At 36.7% G+C, this 20,950-nt stretch overlaps 1 protein-coding gene across 2 annotated transcripts in view; it reads right to left on the reverse strand.

Moving 5' to 3' along the window:
* The window catches only part of Ophn1 (oligophrenin 1), a 317,724-nt gene that overhangs the window by 65,831 nt on the left and 230,943 nt on the right, over positions 1–20,950 (reverse strand). For both annotated transcript variants that reach the window (XM_021152888.2, XM_029473368.1), the window contains one exon: positions 2,678–2,762. In XM_021152888.2, the coding sequence (XP_021008547.1) occupies positions 2,678–2,762 (85 nt within the window). The remainder of the gene's footprint in view (positions 1–2,677; positions 2,763–20,950) is intronic.

Genomic DNA, 20,950 nt, shown 5'->3' on the forward strand with positions numbered 1-20,950 from the left:
TTGATAAGATGTTGTACACATTTCCAGCCAGATTTCTATAGAAAGTAGTGTACTTTAACATTTCTACTTCTTAGTCCTGGAATCCCATGGTTTACTCTCTTAATCCATTAGAACCTGACTCACCCAAACTGCTCCAAGGAAACTGTTCTTACCACACAAAGGCAACTGTCATTCTTTACATGACCTTGTTGCGGCATTTGTGGTTAACAAGCCTCCCTGAGACTTACCTCTTGGAGTCTGCTGAATCACTTGATTTTGTTTTGTTTTGTTTTCTCAACCACTTTGGCATTTCTGGGCCTTTTTCTCTGGGAACTTATCATGGTTCCTTCTCTTTTTACAACACTAGAGGGCTGGAAAACTCAAATATCTACAGACACTATGCAATTTTCATACTGTACATGTCATATTTAAATGACATTTTCATAACAGTGCCTTTATTTTTCTACAGACAGCAGCCACATTGACTTTTGTAAATAAGCATGTGAACTTATGACTCAGATCTTTCCCTTTCTTGAGAAGGAAAATGAATAATTTTATATAGAATACACTCATCTTTATATTTTGTCCATTAGTTTGATTTTATTTTAGTGGTATCAACCACTGTACAAAACAGAGATGTCATAAAACTTTGTGTTGCTCTTTTCCTGACAGTCTGCTATCTCTCCTGGATCACAGAGGCATCTGTTCTTGTGGACCTAAGTACCAACACAATTATGATTTCCATTCCTTCCACTGAAAGGCCCAAAAAGGTCCCTATGTCTAATTTCTTAATAAACATTCTTTTTTCCATGGCTAATCCAGATGTCTCTATGGTCTAGCACATTCACTTTCTTGCAGACTGATTCCTACTCTGTCTGTTAGCCCAAACCAGATTACTTTCTCCCTCATGGTCATACACAACCGATGGGAGAACTCCATGCACAGACTCTTCATACCATTTTTCCCTGATCTGGATCTTTATATAAACAAAAATAACAATAAATAAGCTTTGTATCTTGACTGCAGATACAATGGGACCTCATGTTCTTACTGCCACTTCCCTGCCATGAGCCAAAGTAAATTCTCCTTCCTTAAAAACTATATTTAAATAAATCAATAGCGATGACAGACTAGTGTATGTTACAGCCTCAGCAATGCTCAACTCTTACTAAATTTGTTGCACTGTCATAGTTTTAGGTTTAACCTCTCCATTCTGCTGATCAGACTTGAGCTAGAAAGGGTTTAAATTTGAGAAAAGTCTTTGAAACACATCTTTGAAAATACTAACTCCTTTCAAGGAGGATATGGACAGTACACCACTTAGTCACCAACTACTCTCATTATCCCAAGTCTTTGGAGACCATTCATATAAGATTGTTCTCTCTTTATTAAACTATCAATGTAATCCAAAGACAGGCCATTGAAAACAGGGATGGAGGAAGACACCCCAGGATAAGCCATGTCTTAAAGCATAGATTTAAGTTTAAAAAATTACCATCTATAACCACAAACACACTTTGTTGGGGAAGCAGGAACCTCAGTTTCCCAATCTGTAAAAAAGGGTATTGCACTGCCTGTGGTACACAACTATTGCGATAAAAATATCAATGAAAGTGTCAATAGAAGCAACTAGCACACTGCCTAGCACACAGTAAGCCCTCAAACAGCATTTCCTTTCCTTTCTTTTGAAGATAGAGTAGACAAGTTTCTGAAAAGAGCATTCCCATTTATATGAAGCTAGAACTACACCAAGATGATGCTATACTGGAAGGTCACGTAACAGTAATGTCATGCATGACCCAACTGTTTGGAATAATGAGAGTTTAAATACCTATCTTAATGCTAAATGATCATTAAAATTGAAAACACCTGGGTTTCAAATACTATAGGGCATAAAGAATGTTAATGAAAAAACTGAAGGAGGAACCATGTGTGCTAGCACACACCTTTACCTGCAGCTTCCCAGAGGCAGAGAGGCAAGTGGATCTCTGTGAGTTGGAGGCCAGCCTGGTCTACATAGGAGGTTTCAGGCCAAGCTACAAAGTGAGACTCTACCGCAAAAAATTAATAGAATGTATATGTATAAGTACATGTATATGGTACTTTAAATATATAAAACATATATGTATTCAAATATATTATAAATAACATATACTTATGCAAATACAAAGGACATTAATTTTATCAGCACTATATCTCCAAATTTTGCTAGTGAGTTAATATTTTTCTTACTGCTGCTACTTCATTTATCTCCAACATTGTATTTTCTTCTATAATTCCATTTATATGGATTAAAACATGACAGCACAGTATAGCCTTCTTCTATTTCTGAGCTATATCTGTAAGATGATAGTTTTAAAACATAGTATATTTTTTGAGTAACAAATCTTCATCTTCATAAAGTATGTTTTCTAGATCTTAAGCTGATGGCATATAACTATAATTCTAGCATTCAGAAGGCTGATCTGGGATGGTTATATCAATTTCCAGTCTAGCCTGGGCTACATAGTTAGTCCCTGACTCAAAGTCAAACAAACAAACAAACAAACAAAAAACATCTTATATACATTCTTAGAAAAACTCCTTTTTTATTTAGCAACCTTTTCCAACTTTCTGAACCTAAGACTCTACTCCAATCTCTATCCAGACAAATTTCACCAATGAAGAAGAGTAAAATCCCAATTCAAGTAGAGCATACCTGAGGTAGAATTTTAAAGAGCTTGTGATTGTCTTAATGTCCCAGTCACTGTTATGGAAATCAACATCCCCTGGACATTTTGGATCTAAGAGAAGAACAAAACAACAACAAAAACAGTTAATCTTCCAACAAATCTTATCTGTAACCTTCTTTTTAAAAATGAAGTATATTAATTAGAAATAATTGATTAATTGAATTTTCAAGAGATCAAAACTTTGCAAAAAAAAAAAAAAACTCTATTCTACTTTCAAAAATTCTCTTGTGTTTTGGCCCGGTATGTAAGAAATTTAGAACTCATCACTTCTAAATGCCCTGTGAGAAAAAAAAAAAAAAAAAAAGGAACTGAAAAAACTCTGCAGATTACTAAAATTCTGCAATGGCGAAGACAACTGCCGCTGGAAAACTGTGAAGACAAACAGCCTGCTACAAGGTTGGCACTTGTTGGCAGAAGCTCGGGAGTAGCAACTCCATGGAAACCAGTACCAACACAGGCAAACCTAATCTGTAAATGAAAAACTTGCTAAGACCCAATATATCTGAGTTTCAGAGGCAAAACTAACTGAGTGCCCAAATCGCATTAAGGAACCCTGTGGGTTTGGGTGCTCTCTTAATTTTACATTAAGAATGATATCAGTTTTACAGAGTAGAACTCTAAGAGGAACTCCCACACACACACACACACAAATTCCTGACTCTGGTAAAGGTGGAAGAAAAGTAGCCATGTACCTAGCACGCTTTGAGGCCTTAACAGAAACTATTTTACCATACTCTACTACTGCAGTTTTACCACAATCTGAATGAACTGGGTTGTTGAAAAAAAAATTCAACTCCACACCCAGTCTGTATCTCCTAAAAGGGGACATCAAAAATAAACTGAGAGGCACTGGTAAAAGTCACAGGCCAGGGGTACAGTGCACTAGAAGACAAAATATCACAAGGGTTATGGAACACTTCCCCCCTCCCACAACACCCGACCACCACATCAATCAGCCTCCTGAATACTAACAGTACCCATTCTGACTAGAAGAATGAGATAATTCACTAAGCCTCTATGGAAAACCTAAGATAGAGAAAAATCAAAACCACAAACGTAATCTGAGCCAAACATAAAGTTTCATATTAAAGGTACATGCACCTCCATTATTTTTATCCATCACATCATGTCTAGCTTTCAAAAAGTGAGAAAATACTGTTTAAGGATGTAGAAAAATCATGGGTCCGTCAGTAAAATAAAATTTAAAAAAAAAAAAAAGAAAAATCATGGGAACCACACTTTGATATGGATACTTTGAAATATAACCTCAGAATTTGAAACAGCTGTGATTAATATTAAGGGCTATATAATACACAAAAGTGGACAATGTAAAAGAAGAGATAGATGAAACAGAAGATAGGTACAAAATCCAAGAAGCATAAAAACAAATGCTAAAAATCAAAGCACTATATTGGGAAGGCAGAACGCCTTTAGGAACTGAACAGAGCTGAGAGAAACATCAGTGAGTCTGAAGAAATGCCAATGGATATTTCTAAAATGGAAATACAAACAAAAACAGATGAAGAGGAAAAAACAGAATCTAAAGCTATGCAAGTTATCGTGTACACGTGACAAGAATCACCTTGAGGAAACTCAAGAAGAAGGAAGACAAACGTGTGGATACTTCATTCCTCCCTAGAATAGGGAATAAAATACCCATGGAAGGAGTCACAGAGACAAAGTTTGGAGCTAAGACAAAAGGATGGACCATCCAGAGACTGCCCAACCCGGGGATTCATACCATAATCAGCCACCAAACACAGACACAATTGCATATGCCAGCAAGATTTTGCTGAAAGGACCCTGATATAGCTGTCTCTTGTGAGGCTATGCCAGGGCCTGGCAAATACAGAAGTGGATGCTCACAGTCATCTATAGGATGGATCGCAGGGCTCCCAATGGAGGAGCTAGAGAAAGTACCCAATGAGCTGAAGACGTCTGCAACCCTATAGATAGAACAACAATATGAACTAATCAGTACCCCCAGAGCTCGTGTCTCTAGCTGCATATGTAGCAGAAGATGGCCCAGTCGGCCATTATTGGGAAGAGAGGCCCCTTGGTCTTGCAAACTTTATATGCCCTGGTACAGGGGAACACCAGGGCCAAGAAACAGGAGTGGGTGGGTAGAGGAGCAGGGCAGGAGGAGGGTAAAGGGGACTTTTGGGATAGCATTTGAAATGTAAATGAAGAAAATATCTAATAAAAAAAGAATCACCTTGAGGAAGTGATTCTTAAAAAGAAAAGATTAATAAGAGATTTTTGGATGTAGCTTAGTAGCAGAGCGTTTTTATTGCATGTGTGAGGCCCTGAGATCAGTTCCCAGTGCGGGGGGGGGGGGGGGGGGGGGGGAGAGGAGGAATGGGAAAGAAAACAAAAGAGATAAAAAAAGAGCAGACAAAAAAAACCTAACAACTAAGAATTTCAAAAAACTAATGATAAATGCCAAGCCACAAATGCAGGAAGGAATCATCAGAAAAGACACAGACAGACAGACAGACAGACAGACAGACAGACAAGAAGAAGAAGAAGAAGAAGAGGAGGAGGAGGAGGAGGAGGAGGAGGAGAGGAGAGACTGCTGAGAGTGAGTGAGGTACCTAGCTCCAATTACTCTAACTACAATCCAACCCTTACACCAAAGTGCCTGTTGCTAAATGACAATGTTTAATGAGTTAGGATATAGACTTCTAGTATTTGCAACTTACATTGTAAATCAAAGAACCTCTGTCTCTCTTTCTCTCTCTCTCTCTCTCTCTCTCCATATATATATATATATATATATATATATATATATATATATATGCATATAAAACCTATAAAAAATAAGATCTCTCTAAAATTTAAAACCTGTTCAACAAGAGGGAAATCATGCCTGATACCAGAAACCTGGTCAACTGCCCATGGCTAATAAAGCCACGGAACTTGGAGGAGAACTGACAGCCACCATTTCACTATATCAGCATAATCCCTAACTATGGTCTAAATATTTGGCCTTATACCTGCAGATAAGTGTTATCAGTACCCCTCCCCTCATCAAGGAAATTTCTCTTTGCACCAGATGGAGACCATTGCAGAAAAACAACATCCATCAAAATTCAGAGTTAAGGAACCTACTCCCCAGTGACACATCTACAATACAACTCCTGCACCTAAGGCTCGGCAATCAGTTTGGGAGAGGGGGAGAAACAATTTCAAGAGCCAAACATTGGAAGTCTGTTGTGAGATTTCATCTCCTTGAAATGTCAAAGCAGTCTCAACATCATGGATATCTAAATAACATTCCAACAAGGAGACACAATAGATATGCTATGGAAGGATGGAAACTCATAAGGCCTTGACTCCTAGACAAAGAACTGGTAAGAAATGCTGAATGTGAGAAGAGAACCCCAATTGCTTTCCAATACCAAAATGATCAGCTCTGAAAACATATATATATATATATATATATATATATATATATATACACATGTAACATTATATGAACTAAGAAAGTTGAATTTACATTGTGTATGTGTGTGTGTGAATATGTACATATACATATAACAATAATTTAAGTAAGAGGCCATAAATTTGAAACAGAACAAGGGGATAAATGACAGGATTGAATCAGGAAAGGATCTGGAAGGTGGATGGTGTAATTATAATCTCCATATTTTATGTTTGGCTTTACCCTAAGTCTCTTAGCCATCCTTTCAGATCCTGGCCATCCAGGGAATGTTGGGCATGGGCTCCCTCTCGTGGCTTCAGCCTCAAGTAACATCAGTCATTGGTTAGCCACTCCTACAAGCTCTGAACTACCAACCATTGCCCCAACACATTTTTTAATTTATTTTTTTATTAGATATTTTCTTTATATATATTTCAAATCCTATCCTGAAAGTTCCCTATACCCTCCCCTCCACCCTGCTCCCCTACCCACCCACTCCTACTTCTTGGCCCTGGAATTCCCCTGTACAACAATATGAACTAACCAGTACCCCCCAGAGCTCATATCTCCAGCTGCATATGTAGCAGAAGATGGCCTAGTTGGCCATCACAGGGAAGAGAGGCCCCTTGGTATTGCCCCAACACATTTTTCAGGCAGGACAGGTTGTAGGTTGTAGGTTTTGTGCCTGGGTTGGTGTCCCAGCCCCATCACTGATATAGCCTAGCCTGATTACAGAAGATCACCGGTTCAGGCTCCATACCTTCCATTACTACAAGTATTTGTTATTTTTCATTGTCAACTTGATATATATATATATGTATATATATGTATATATGTATATATAATATGTTTATATAGAGATGTGTAATACAAGTAAGTACCCTAATGGAAATGACACAATTTTCAAAACTCTAGATAAATTTGTCTAGATAGATACTGCTTTTAGTATCTATTTTCTTGCAGTGATCTTTTTGTTATATCAAATTTAAAAGTTTCCCCAAATTTGTGGGTAGGTTTGCTGTGTTCTCTTATCTTTTGAAGAGTAACATTTAACAAAGTTTCTGGGTAAGTTTACAGAGTTACAGGTAAGTTCTTTTACCCTGGATTTAAATGAGCAAGTCCTCTTTTACTGAGAACATCTGTGGTCATCAAAAAAATTCTGAAACTATCAAGTCTACTTCAGTAAACAAGGTATTTTTTGGCTTTGTCTTTTTTTCTAGCCAGGGTTGCATTAGGTCTCCCTGGTTACCTGGAACTCTCTATGCAGACTAGGCTGACCTCCAACTCAAGAGATATGCCTGTGTCTGACCCCCAGGTGCTAAGTTTAAAGGTGTGCATCACTATGCCCAGATAACAACAAGATATTTCCATATTCTTTGAAGTCATAACTTATCTCCCACATATAACCTAACTGTCTGGAGGGGAAATTAACCAACTCTGGCCATAAAGAGAAACCTTAAAAAATTATATGCTAACTATTTACGGTAATGTCTATGGTAGAACAGGAAATATCTCGGAAGGCTGCTCTAGAGCAAGGATTTCAACCATGGTCAGTGATAAAGTTAGATAACTGAATATGCTTAGGGTGTGGGGAGATCATAACACCATAGCAAGTAACAACAAAATAAAGTTAAAGCTCTTCAACTAAGAAAAGATTAACAAAAGTCTATCCAGAGAGGAGACACTGCCAGGGTCATACTGAGAGTTATCTGAAAAGAAAATGCTGACAAGGTACAAAATTATACAGTATGAGAACATGGCCCTGGACAAAGTTATAACTCGATACAATTGCTTAGTATGAATTAATTTTATGAGTATTTCAGTGTATTACAAAATTCTGTCTTGGAAACAAACAACCTTTTAATATAGCATTATAACCAGCCTTGATAAAAGTCTTAGCATATCAGAATCTGATTATCTCCCCATGCAACATATTGCATGTTCTATCACAACCAAGACTAGAGGAACTGAGTGATCTCAGGTACCTCTGCTAGGAGATTTTTGGAAGCTTGTATCTTCTTTCTTCTGTATTTGATCACATACACATTCCCTCTTTGCTAATTTTGGGTTGTCTTTTGACCACAATAAGTCATAGCCATGAGCATGAGTATATGCCAAGTCTTGCCAGTCTCTCTACTTACCAAACCTGGAGGTAGATTTGATGACTTACAAGACATATGAGAGACATATTTTGGGGACTTGGTAAGGAAGACATACAATTTCCTTTTTAAACTTTGGGAATTTCAACTAACTAGGCATGATATAGCATAGGCAATGATGACAGTGTAATGTACTAAATTCAACACTGAAATGACAAAGATATAGGAACTGAATATGAAGAAAGTTTGCACAGACATATAGAGACATTCCAGTTATTAAAAGGAACACAAGTTAGCATTTAAGTGGATTATGAAAAATAAAATAGAATCATTGGGAAATCAAAAATCAAATTATAATTAAAGGAAGAAGAAAGATAGTAGAACTCCAAGTTAATTAAGCATGAACTCAGAATTGTGAAGGTTTCACTCTCTCGCTGTGGTATCTAAACTGCATTAAGACTAGTCCAACCAGGCAGTGATGGCGCATGCCTTTAATCCCAGCACTTGGGAGGCAGAGGCAGGCAGATTTCTCAGATCAAGGTCAGCCTGGTCTACAGAGTGAGTTCCAGGACAGCCAAGGCTACACAGAGAAACCCTGTCTTGAAAACAACAACAACAAAAAGACTAGTCCAACATCCCCCAAGAAACCACAATGAAATTGTGTCCACTGAAAAGAATNACGTCATTATTGACACATTTATTCAGCATATATTAGGTAGTTATTCTGTTCCAAGGACTGTTTCAAGGAGCTAAGAATATACAGTAAATAAAATANAATAAAATTTCTACCCTCTGGAGGTTCAATATATGAATCATTCCATAACTTATAACTAAGTGGGTTCAAGGTCAACAGAAAAGCATGAAAGCCTTGATCTTGGCAAAAGACACACAATGAATGTGGAACATCATATTTATTAGAAAGGCACAATGCTTTCCAGGGTTTCTAACTTAGTGCTGAGATAGCCAGCGGCCAATCTGAGAATGGCCTTCCATGATGAATAGAAGTGGTCAATTGGATTATGAAATAATTGGATCTAATCAGAACAAGCTGAGTCTGTATATGAGTCTATGAATCCACAAGAGGAATAAAAACTTGACATAAGTATGATAGAAAACAAGGTCATAAAGAAGTAACTGTAATGTGTATATATCGTCAAGAAGTTCTGCAATGATTTTCCAAAGGAAAGTAAGTACATAAAGGTTGATGAAAACCAGCTTACATCTTGGTTAGAATCCAGATCACTCATCCTGAACTGCTAGTGTATGAATAGCTTCCAGATACATGTGGAATAGATTCCAACCTGTTGACATAAAGACACTTCATTTCCTACCACAGAGAATACTTGCTTCCATAAATAGCACGGGGGTAAAGATGGCATCTGAGTCAGATTCAACCTAAAGACATTTTGTTTGACTAATGATGGGTGTCTTATTAACCTGTAAAACATTTCAAACACGAGAAGAAAAACTTAAAAAAAAAAAAAAACAGGCTGGTGAGATGGCTCAGTGGGTAAGAGCACCCGACTGCTCTTCCGAAGGTCCAGAGTTCAAATCCCAGCAACCACATGGTGGCTCACAACCATCCGTAATGAGATCTGGCGCCCTCTTCTGGAGTGTCTGAAGACAGCTACAGTGTACTTACATATAATAAATAAATAAATAAATAAATAAATAACCATGTGCTAATCATATCTTCATAACTGATTTATCCCAGACAATTGTACAAAAAAGTAAAATACTGTAATTAAACTGATGCAGTCTAGGCACCAATTCCTTTCTACTCAGAGACAATCACTATCATTAGTTAATATGAAGTCAGTATTTATCACACACACACACACACACAATTTTGTTTGTTTCAAGTCTTTAAACTCTACCCAAATGGTAATAAAACGTATGAATCTTTCTGAAACTTTCTTTCATTAGTCAAATTATGTTTCTGAGATTTATACATGTTTTGATATTTCCTACTTAAGTTCAGGGTTGGCAAATTACCACCCTTGAGCTAGGAATCAATTTTATTAAGCTTCATGGCTATCAAAAAATTAATGTCTTCTATAAATCCAATTTGTGCTGCACTTTCCTGGAACCAGAGATCTATGAGCAACTTGTTGTCTAAATGAGTTCCTATGCTGCTGATTTGAGCAACATCCTTCAGCAAGACAATGCAAAAACCTATTCTCTTCACTCTTGCTGATAAAGAAGAAAAGACTGGGGCTATGACTGTAGCTGTAATGAAGAGGAAGCTTTTAAAGAAGCATGACAGAAGATACTCTATGGAAAACAGGACAGGGAAGTCATTGACTCAAAATGCCAGTGATGGAAGAGAAGGACTTGCAATTAGATTTAGGGCACTAATATAGAACAAGACGACTGGAATTCTGTCATTTGCAGGGAAATGGGTGGAACTTTAGATCATGCTAAGTTGAATAAGTAACGGTTAAATATGTTTTCTCATATATGTGTGAAGAGAGGGGAAACGAGAAGGCAATGGGGGAAAACAAACAATATATGCAGAAAAAAATAATTATGCAAAAAATCTGTTTGACAGGAAGAAACAACTAATAGTGGGAGAAACAAAGAGAAAAAGAAGCAATAATGGGGAACAAAATGATATGCATACATGAAAACATCCTAATGAAACTCATTATTTGGCAAGCCAACTGTTCTAGTGTTAAAAATGCCCTAGAGACATGCCTCCAGACCAGTCTTATCTAGGCTCTGCCTCGGTTAAGTTTCCCCAGTTTGGGTCAAGTTGACAACAAAAACCAACCCAGCACATTAACTAAAACTATTTAATTGAAAATATGGAACAAGAGACACAGAATGTTAATGACAGCCAATACAGATGAGAAAGGAGGAATTAACCACTAACTTGTATACCATGCCACATCTGGTCTGTTCTCTTTGTCCACGCTGTCTATAACTGTGTTTAGGATACTGGTTATTGGGTACCATTTGATTTGAGCAGAAAGGATGCGTTTCCCAGTGCTGCCAATAGAAATCAAATGATTACAAAACGTAACTAATCATGCCCCATTTACCCCTGCTTAGCCTAGTTAAAGGCCTAGTCCAAGGTTTTTTCCAGCAAGTAAGAGATTCATCAGTAATAATGCACATGTAAGAAAGAAAATGAAAATTAAATGGCCTTGGCTCCCTGATGAAATGAACAAAAAGGTAAATTCATTTAGATCTGCATTATATAAAATAGATATTACAAAACCATTCATTATAAGGAGCAACTTATTCTTTTTTATTAGATTTTTCTTTATTTACATTTCAAATGCTATCCCCTTTCCTAGTTTCCCCTCCGAAAATCCCCTACCTCCCCTTCTCCCCCTGCTCCCCAACCCACCCACTCCAGATTCCTGGTCCTGGCATTCCCCTATACTGGGGCATTGAACCTTCACAGGACCAAGGGCCTCTCCTCCTGTTGATGACTGACTAGGCCATCTTCTGCTACATATGCAATTAGAGCCACGAGTCCTGCCATGTGTTTTCTTTGATTGGTAGTTTAGTTCCAGGGAGCTCTGGGAATACTGGTTGGTTCATATTGTTGTTCCTCCCATGGGGCTGCAATCCCCTTCAGCTCCTTGGGTACTTTCTCTAGCTCCTTCATTGGGGAACCCTGTGCTCGGTTCAATGGATGACTGTGAGCATCCACTTCTGTATTTGTCAGACACTGGTAGAGCCTATCAGGAGACAGCTATATCAGGCTCCTGTCAGCAAGCTCTTGGCATCTGCCACAGTGTCTGGGTTTGGTGGTTGTTTATGAGATGGATCCCCAGGTGAGGCAATCTTTGGATGGTCATCCCTTCAGTCTCTGCTCTGAACTTTGTCTCTGTAACTCCTCCCATGGGTATTTTGTTCCTCCTTCTAAGAAGGATCAAAGTATCCACAGTTTGGTCTTCCTTCTTCTTGAGTTTCATGTGTTTTGCAAATTGTATTTTGGGTATTCTGAGCTTCTGAGGAAATGCAAATCAAAACATCCCTGAGATTACACCTCACATCAGTCAGAATGGCTAAAATCAAAAACTCAGATGACAGCAGATGCTGGCAAGGATGTGGAGAAAGAGGAATACTCCTCCATTGCTGGTGGGATTGCAAGCTTGTACAACCACTCTGGAAATCAGTTTGGCGGTTCCTCAGAAAATTGGATATAGTACTACCAGAGGATCCAGCAATACCTCTCCTGGGCATATACCCAGATGATGCTCCAACTGGTAATAAGGACACATGCTCCACTATGTTCATAGCATCCTTATTTATAATAGCCAGAAGCTGGAAAGAATCCAGATGTCCCTCAACAGAGGAATGGATACAGAAAATGTGGTACATTTACACAATGGAGTATTATGCAGCTATTAAAAGCAATGAATTCATAAAATTCATAGACAAATGGATGGATCTGGAGGATATCATCCTAAGTGAGGTCACCTTATTTCTTTTTTGTTTGTTTATTTGTTTGCTTGTTTTCTGAGACAGGATTTCTCTGTATAATGGTCCTTGGTTGTCCCTGAACTCTCTTTGTTGATCAGGCTATCCTTGAATTCAGAGATCTGCCTGCCTTTGCCTCCTGAGTGCTGGGATTAAAGGTGTGCACTACCACTGCCCCAGTCAGGAACACCTTATTCTTAAGAATTTACTTAGCTGAGATAAAACTCTCAAAGGAACACAGAGTATTAGGTAATATATAGAAATGTAGAGCTAATATCCACTGTACACAGTAGGAATAATGTTTAGGTCACCTGATATTTTGTGTAGGCTTTCTCTATTTCTTTTAAAATTGAAATAAATTATGAATACACTACAGCTTATACAATAATCATATCTAAATGAATGCAATCATAATTTCAAATTTTTAATATTTCTAAACGTTATTTGAATATTTTTATTGAGGAAAATTTGTAATGAAACAATGAAATGTCTCAAACACTAAACACAATGAGGCCCTGCAGCTCCTTGGCACATTCTTCAAATTCAGGTGTACTACTGTGAAGAATAACAAAGCCATAGTTGAGAATTGTAATCTAAAGGTTCTGCCAAAATCACCCCAGTAAATAACTCCTTACACCTGCAGCTTCAGACTTAAAATTCATACAATTTAAATAATTGATTCAGTGAAAAATAACTTACATATATTAACCTTTCCAAATCCCTTGTAAATAGTCAAAATAACTATCATTATATTTTGAGTGGCAGGCTTTAATGAATATGGTTCAATCCAATTTATGTGATGTTTGCCAAAGTTTTAACCAGTGTGCATTAAATTAACAATCAGGTACACTGTTCACAGTAGTATGAAGCCATTAACCTGAGGGTTCAGATTTTTCTACTAATGTGCTTTTTCTTTTTCGTTTTTCTTTTTTTTTTGTGGATACTTCATTCTTTCTTTTTTTTTCAATGTGCTTTTTCTTACGATAATACTCTTTCATATATATCCTACCTCTTAACTTTATCATGAAAAATGTAAACATGGAAAATAATGGAGAGAAAATATACTAATGGTTAATAAACAAATCAAAAGATGATCAAAATCATGGACGCACTCCAATTCACAAAAGCTTCAAGCAAAATAAAATATCTAGGAATAAACTGCACTAGTGAAGTGAAAGTCCTCTATAATGAAAACTTTAGATCTCTAAAGCAAGAGAAGAGGAAGACACAAAGAGAAGAAAATCATGCCCATTAGTAAAATTAATGTTAGGAAAATGACCATTGTACCAAAAGCAATTTATAGATTTAATGACATTCCAACCACAATACTAACAACATTCTTTAAAGAAAAAGAAAAAAATCCTAAAATTCACACACAATCACGAAGGGACTCAGATAGCCAAAGCAATCTTGAGTAACAAAGACAATAATCCTAGAGGGACTGTCATTCCAGATTTCCAAAAACATGATAGAGCTATGTTAATAAAATATTATGAGACTGGCATAAAATCAGACATGTAGACCAATGGAAGAAAGATAGAAGGCCCAAACACGAGGATACATAACTACAGACATCTGGTATTTAGCAAAGATACCCAAAACAAACACAGGAGAAAAGACAACATCTTCAACAAATGGTGCTGGGAAAAATTAATGTCTACATAGAAAAAAATAAAATTAGACTTGTATCTATCTCTCACACACACACTCACACACACACAGAGTCAACTCCAAGTGGATCGAACACCTCAATATGAAACCTTAAACACTGAAACTGTTAAGGAAAATCAGATTGTATATTACAAGATATAGGTTTAGGAAAGACTTTCTGAATAGGATCCATTTGCTCAGGAATGAAGGTCAATGACTGACAATTGGGGCCTCATAAAACTAAAATGATTCTGCAAAGCTAAGGAAACAATCATTCAAACCAAAGGAAGCTAGTGGAATGGGAGAGAATCTTTGCCAGCTATACATTGTTCAGTTACTATACAAAAACACTAGCAAGTCATTTTAAAAAGCAAAATACAGAGTTAATATGTGATTCTTCGATTCAATTCCTAGATACATGGTGAAAGGGGGAAGGATAGCTGAATAGATAATAACACTTGCTGTTAAAGCATGAAAATCTAAGTTCAACTCCCCAGAACCCACATAAAAACCCAGATATAAACATATGTTCCTGTAACACCAGAACTATGGGCAGTAGACACACACAGGTGGATTTCTGGACTGTGTCTGACAGCCAAGTTCCAGGTTAAAGGAAAGGATGGGAATAAGGCAGAGGAATAGAGAAGGACATCAGCCATTCTCTTCTGACATCCATTTGCACACTCACACAAATATAAATATATATCTCACACATACACCACTACATACAATAATGAAATGTTATATGAAGTGAAAACCAGGATGCCAATGAATACATGCATTCATGTTTACAGCAGCATTAGTCACCAGCACTGAAAGGAATAAATTAGCTCAACTGTTCATCATGGACATATGTGTAAATGTAAAAACACAACTTTCACCTCAAAAGAATGGTTTGTTTTTGTTTTTGTTTTTGTTTTTGTTTTTTCTGGAGTCAAATACAAGTGACCATGGACCAAGAATATAGAGTTTTGGTTACCTTAAATACGAAGTTACAATATGGTAACAGTTTTATAAGGTTATTGTTAATAACACAACAAAGAAAGTCATAAATCTTCACAGCTTCAAATATACTGGAGGATGCATCAGGTGGGTGCAGTATATCAAAGAAGGGAAATCTTTTACAGGCTTCAGATGCTATCTGGTCACATTCTTAGCTTTTGAATTGGTGGAAATTAACAGTCTGCTAAGGAAACCGTTTTGGTAGTCACAAAGATATTAGGCTAAATAAAGGGGTGCAAAATAAATGACTTTCAAAAGAACTAAAAATAGCCTAAGGTAATTTGGCTTTGGTCTGCAACATTTTAATTCTCCATGATCATGAAGTTTAATCATTTGACCTTGTAGGACTTTCACAGTATGCCCAGACATTATTAGTTCAGTCATAAAACATGAAATGTTGAGGCTGTTTATAAGTAGATAAAATTCATAAGCATTATTCTAAGTGAAAGAAACTTCTTATAAGGTATCCGTTATGGCATAATTATGTCGACATAAATCATCAAGATCTAGAATACTGAAAAAGACAAACCCACAAAGGCAGAAATAGGGCAAGCTTTGTAGCTTATATCCATATTCCTAGCACTTGGCTGGCTGAGGCAGGAGAACTGCCATGAATCCGAGGTAAGCCTGGGTTACATAGTGAAACCCTGCCCAAAAACAATTTTAAAAAAAGACACTGAAAAACAAACAAACAAAAAAAGAGTGGTTCTTAGGAAAGGGAATAAGTGAACCGTTCAACTGATATGGCACTTACTTTCATGAGCAATGAAAAAAATTTGAAATTAGATAATAGTGGTGGTTGTATAACATTGATGTTATACTAAACACTACTCAACTGCTTATTTAAAAATGATGCTATACTAAGTGCTACTCATCTACCTAGGAAAAACGTGAATTTTATTTCAATGAGAAATAATTCAATGCACAGTGGGAAAATCATGAGGTATTGACTTGTGTACACTACTTTCTTGTCATTGTTTGCTAAACAATATAATGGGACTACTAGAGGACTAGAAACTATATTATGTATTATAGGTATTCTAGAGGTGATTTAAAGAATAAACAAAGGCATGCATAGGTTTATGTGAATACTTTGCTATCATATACAAGGAATATCAACATCCGTAGACTTTGGGATCCATAGGGGAAAGGAGTCAGCCACATATAGATACTAATGAATGACCATATACATGTATGCATGCATATGTATAATTTTGTTAACATAGCAATACAAAGCACACAAATTGCATGTAAATAAAGACATGATAAGAATTCAGAAATATATAATCATCACACTAAGACCTGTGCCTTCAGATTCAGATACCTGTCAGCAGATCGAGCTATTGCAGAAAAAGAGGATTTAGCAGTATATGCTGTAGAGAGTATCGTAGGGCAAATACAGTCCTGTTTATTCACAGAATACAAAGGAAGAATAAATTTCAACTTAGGAGATAAAGACATCTAAGTACCATTATGATACTATGCCTATCATTAAAATAATAAAGTAGCATTGGCATATCATATACAGAACAAATAAATACCTTAGTAGTACCAAGAACTAAAAAGGTTAGTTCAAATTATAATGTCACCACATTTGTGCACATTTTTAATACTGTCACTTGGGAATAAAGGCAGGAAGGTTGGGAATTTAAGGTCATTCTCTAATATTTAGTGAGTTCAAGACCAGACTGGACCATGTGAGAACCTATTAAGAAATATGAATTGCAATCTAAGATCTACTTAGCAAGAGTAGAGTAGTTGTCAAAAAACTGTGTGAACACAAACATATCTAAGGTTGTAATTGACAGGTTTTAAGTATATTTTTAAAGTTGGATACACACGACTATAATAGGGCACTGTCAACACTCAAGAAAGGAGAGAAATGTTAGACCCTTTAGTAAATAGTATCCACTTATCTCCCATTACCCTAGACTACCACTAATGTACATTCCCTGTAGATTAACCAAATAAGAAAGTTTGTACAACTACAAGCAAGCCTACATCGTTTGATGATTTTTTGTGGTGCTGGGTATCAAACCCAGAGCTTCATATACAGTAGGCAAGTCATCAAGCCCACCATCAGATATTTTATCACATTTTTTCTGTTGGTATAATATTTTCAAAATTCTTCCATATGTTACATGTTGCACATTTATTTCGGGAAAACTACTATATTGGATACAGCAAAGTCCATATTTTCATGAAGCATCTCATGAAACAAGTAATGGAGAGACAACTAGATGTTCTTTTTCTGAAGTAGGCCAAAATTAGAATGTTCTATTATCACCAGCAGAGAACTTCACAGAATTCCAGGCCTGTTTATCCACAATAACTATGAACAAAGGGAATTTCTATAAGGACCCCAAACACTTAGAGCACATAGAATATATAGGAAAATGGCAGCAATGCTGACATTAACTTAATGAATATAAATAAATACCTTTTCTTACTCTCTAACATGGGCTGCACAGGACACCATGAGCTTATGTTGAATCTGTCCACCTTTCTGAATGAAAAAGTGTATCACATCCCATTTATTTATTTATGTATTTATGTATGTATGTATGTATTTATTTATTTATTTATTTATTTATTTATTTATTTATTTTGCCTCTTTCTTTTGGATGGTAACTAAAATTTAAGTATTTATTTTCTGGTACTTTGGGCTTTTGCATGCTTTCCCTAAAGCTCCCCTGCTGCTATGTGGCTTACTGCCTGCCACGTGGCTGACCTCCACGTGGAGGTCCTTTCCTCATTCTCCTCCCAGCAGCTGCTGAGATTTACAATGGTCTGTCTGCCTTAGAGTTTTTCTTTTAAACTCTAATAAAATGTTTCTGTTTGAATCAACTTTGTTCATGACTCTAAAAAAAAATTAAAAAATAAATAAATAAGCTTTGAAAGAACCTCGAGAAGGCAGGTAGATGGCTCTCTGAAACTATGCCCTTAAAGTGGCAACAGTCACACTTGGCGATTATAATCTAAATATTTTTTAAAAGACGGCTGTACTAGGCATCATTTCAGATTTTGATGGCTTCAATAACCCAGTCCCTATCGTACTGGAGAACATGGATAAAAATATTTCCATCTTTGTAGAAAATCCTTTTGGACAGCTCTGGTCTCCAGATCCATAAAATTGTCAGAGCCTAAGCCATTTACTCATTCTAAAAATATGTATTAAAAGTCTACTGCATGCCCTGGGGGTATCAACATTCAATAGTAGAATATGTGCCTAGCATGGATGAGGCCCTAGCTTCCATAATTATCAAACAAACCCACAAAAGATGGGGTGGGAGCATCAGTTATGTGTGGAGTACCAAATGACTCTAGGAATCTCACAACACACAAACCTGATGAAGCCCCTCTGTGGAGCCTGAGTGCTAGTAACACAGAAGGAAGGATAAACAAATGAGCAAAGTGGATGACATTGATTTAGTGGTGATAAAATAGATGAGGCGGTGTTGTTCTTAAAATAGTGGACTGGGTCTCTGTGATGAAAGTGTTCCCAAAGGATATAAGGATTGGAATAAATACGTACTGAATCTGTGGAAATGTAAAATAGGAAGATGAGCGAGCATATAAAGGGGCATTTGGCAGGCAGAACCTGGGTGTGATGGGTTGCTTTGATGCTGCTTTTATCAAATGCTAAATTTTGTAACCCTAGACCTGGTTGCTCCCAGATGAACAGATCCTTAGGTATACCAGCTTTTGTAGTATAAACCTCGTCCCCTGTGATTGGTTAATAAAGATGTCTACAGCCTGTAGCTGAGCCGAAGAGAGGTAGGTGGGGCTTTGGTTTCCAGGCTTGGGGTCTGAAGCAGGGACCACAAGGAGGAATAAAAGAGAGGAAAAAGAGACAAGAAGTCACCATGGGCAAGTGATATCTTGGGGTTATTGACAGGAAAGTAGACAAAATAGTATAGAGGGCTGATATCTGGCCAGCTTTAGGGCTTTAAGGCTTATTTTAAATATTAAGGTTTTGTGTCTTTTATTTGGGAACTAAATGATCTAAGGTGGGATAGAAATCCCCAAATAATATTTACAGCAACATCTGGGCATACTCCAAAAGCTGTGCACCTATACCACAATGACACACGAATGAGTAAAAGTAAAATCTATGTAATTATGCAAGAAACACAGATTGAGAAGAAAAAGAATCTTATTGTCATTTGGAAAGACTGATTAATCTATTACAGAATGTTTCTATATCAAAGACTTTACCAAATTAAAAGAGAGATTTCTGAAATAGTGATACAAAGAGCCTCATGAATCATTTACTGCACTATCCAATCCATAAGTAGAGAAAATTATTTTTAAGGCAGAAAGAAAAAAAATTGAGGACCACTAGGAAGAATTAAAGGGCAGTAGCAATAGATAGATATGCTCAAAATACATTGTACAAATGTATACAATTATTAAAGAATAAAAATATTTAAAGATAAAAATTTGAAAAGAAATATAATTAAATGTCCTGCTGTAGGAAGGTGCATCAGTGTGAAAGATGCTACCATTTTGACTGAGTTCAACTATGCATCATATACATGTTAGTTATTAAAACACTTTATATATTTAATACTAGTGAATTTTAAAATTAATACAGTAGTTATGGTTCTCTAGGTTTACCCTTTATCCTGTTGCTACCCACCCACAGGAGTCCTTCCTCCCAGCCCACTCCTATGCCCTAGGTACTCAACCTCATAGTGTAGATACAAGGTTCTTCTAGTTATTCCTGGTGGACTCTTTAAGTTCCAGTCCTTTGTGACACCTCAAACTCACAGAACCTATTCCTTATCAGGGATCCAAAGTTACCACACTAGACAGGGACTCATGTAGGGGACCTTCAACTTCCTTCCCTGTCTTTCATTCTGTGTCTCCCAATTTGCCCTTAATTCTGCTTCAGCCTGACCACAGGAGCTCCCTTCTTCATCTCCTGTGAACTTTATCTTTGCTGTGCACCCAGGTCCCTAAGTTGTTTCCCACTACCCCTCTCAGTTTTTCTTTCTAGTTCAACTCCATTCCTTTGTGACTCCCCACTGACCAACAGAAATAGATCTATACCAGGTACCTCACACCTACTACATTGGATGAGACACAGCACCAACATCTACCAGGGACCTTACAGCTCCCACAATTAAGCAACAGAAACCAAAGACAATCAATTCAACAAAGATGAGATAAGATATCTATATCAAGAAATACTTTGAACACTATACCTCCAAGATACCTATATCCCAGTGCAAAAACACAAAATTGTACAACCAAGATGAACTGCCTCTTCCAGAATCCCTATTGTATTAAGGCAATATTAAGGCTGAGAAAACAATTTATCCATAGCACAAGATGAAGACTTCAAAATAGCAATCATGACATGTTCAAAGACTATTAAAAAGATGTTAATGAATATTGTAATGAAGACTATGAAAACACAGTTGAATGATATAATAAAATTAAAGCAGGATATAATAAGTGAAATCAATAAAATAAACCAATCTGAAATATAATGAAATAAAAATTTCAAACCTCAGAAATAAACCTCACCAATATATTAAAAGACAAAGAAGAAAGAACTTCAAGGTGTTGAAAAATGGTAGAAGAAATGGATATTTCTTTTTTTTTTTTTTTTTTTTTTT

This window comes from Mus caroli, chromosome X (genome assembly GCF_900094665.2).
Source record: "Mus caroli chromosome X, CAROLI_EIJ_v1.1, whole genome shotgun sequence".
NCBI lineage: Eukaryota > Metazoa > Chordata > Mammalia > Rodentia > Muridae > Mus > Mus caroli.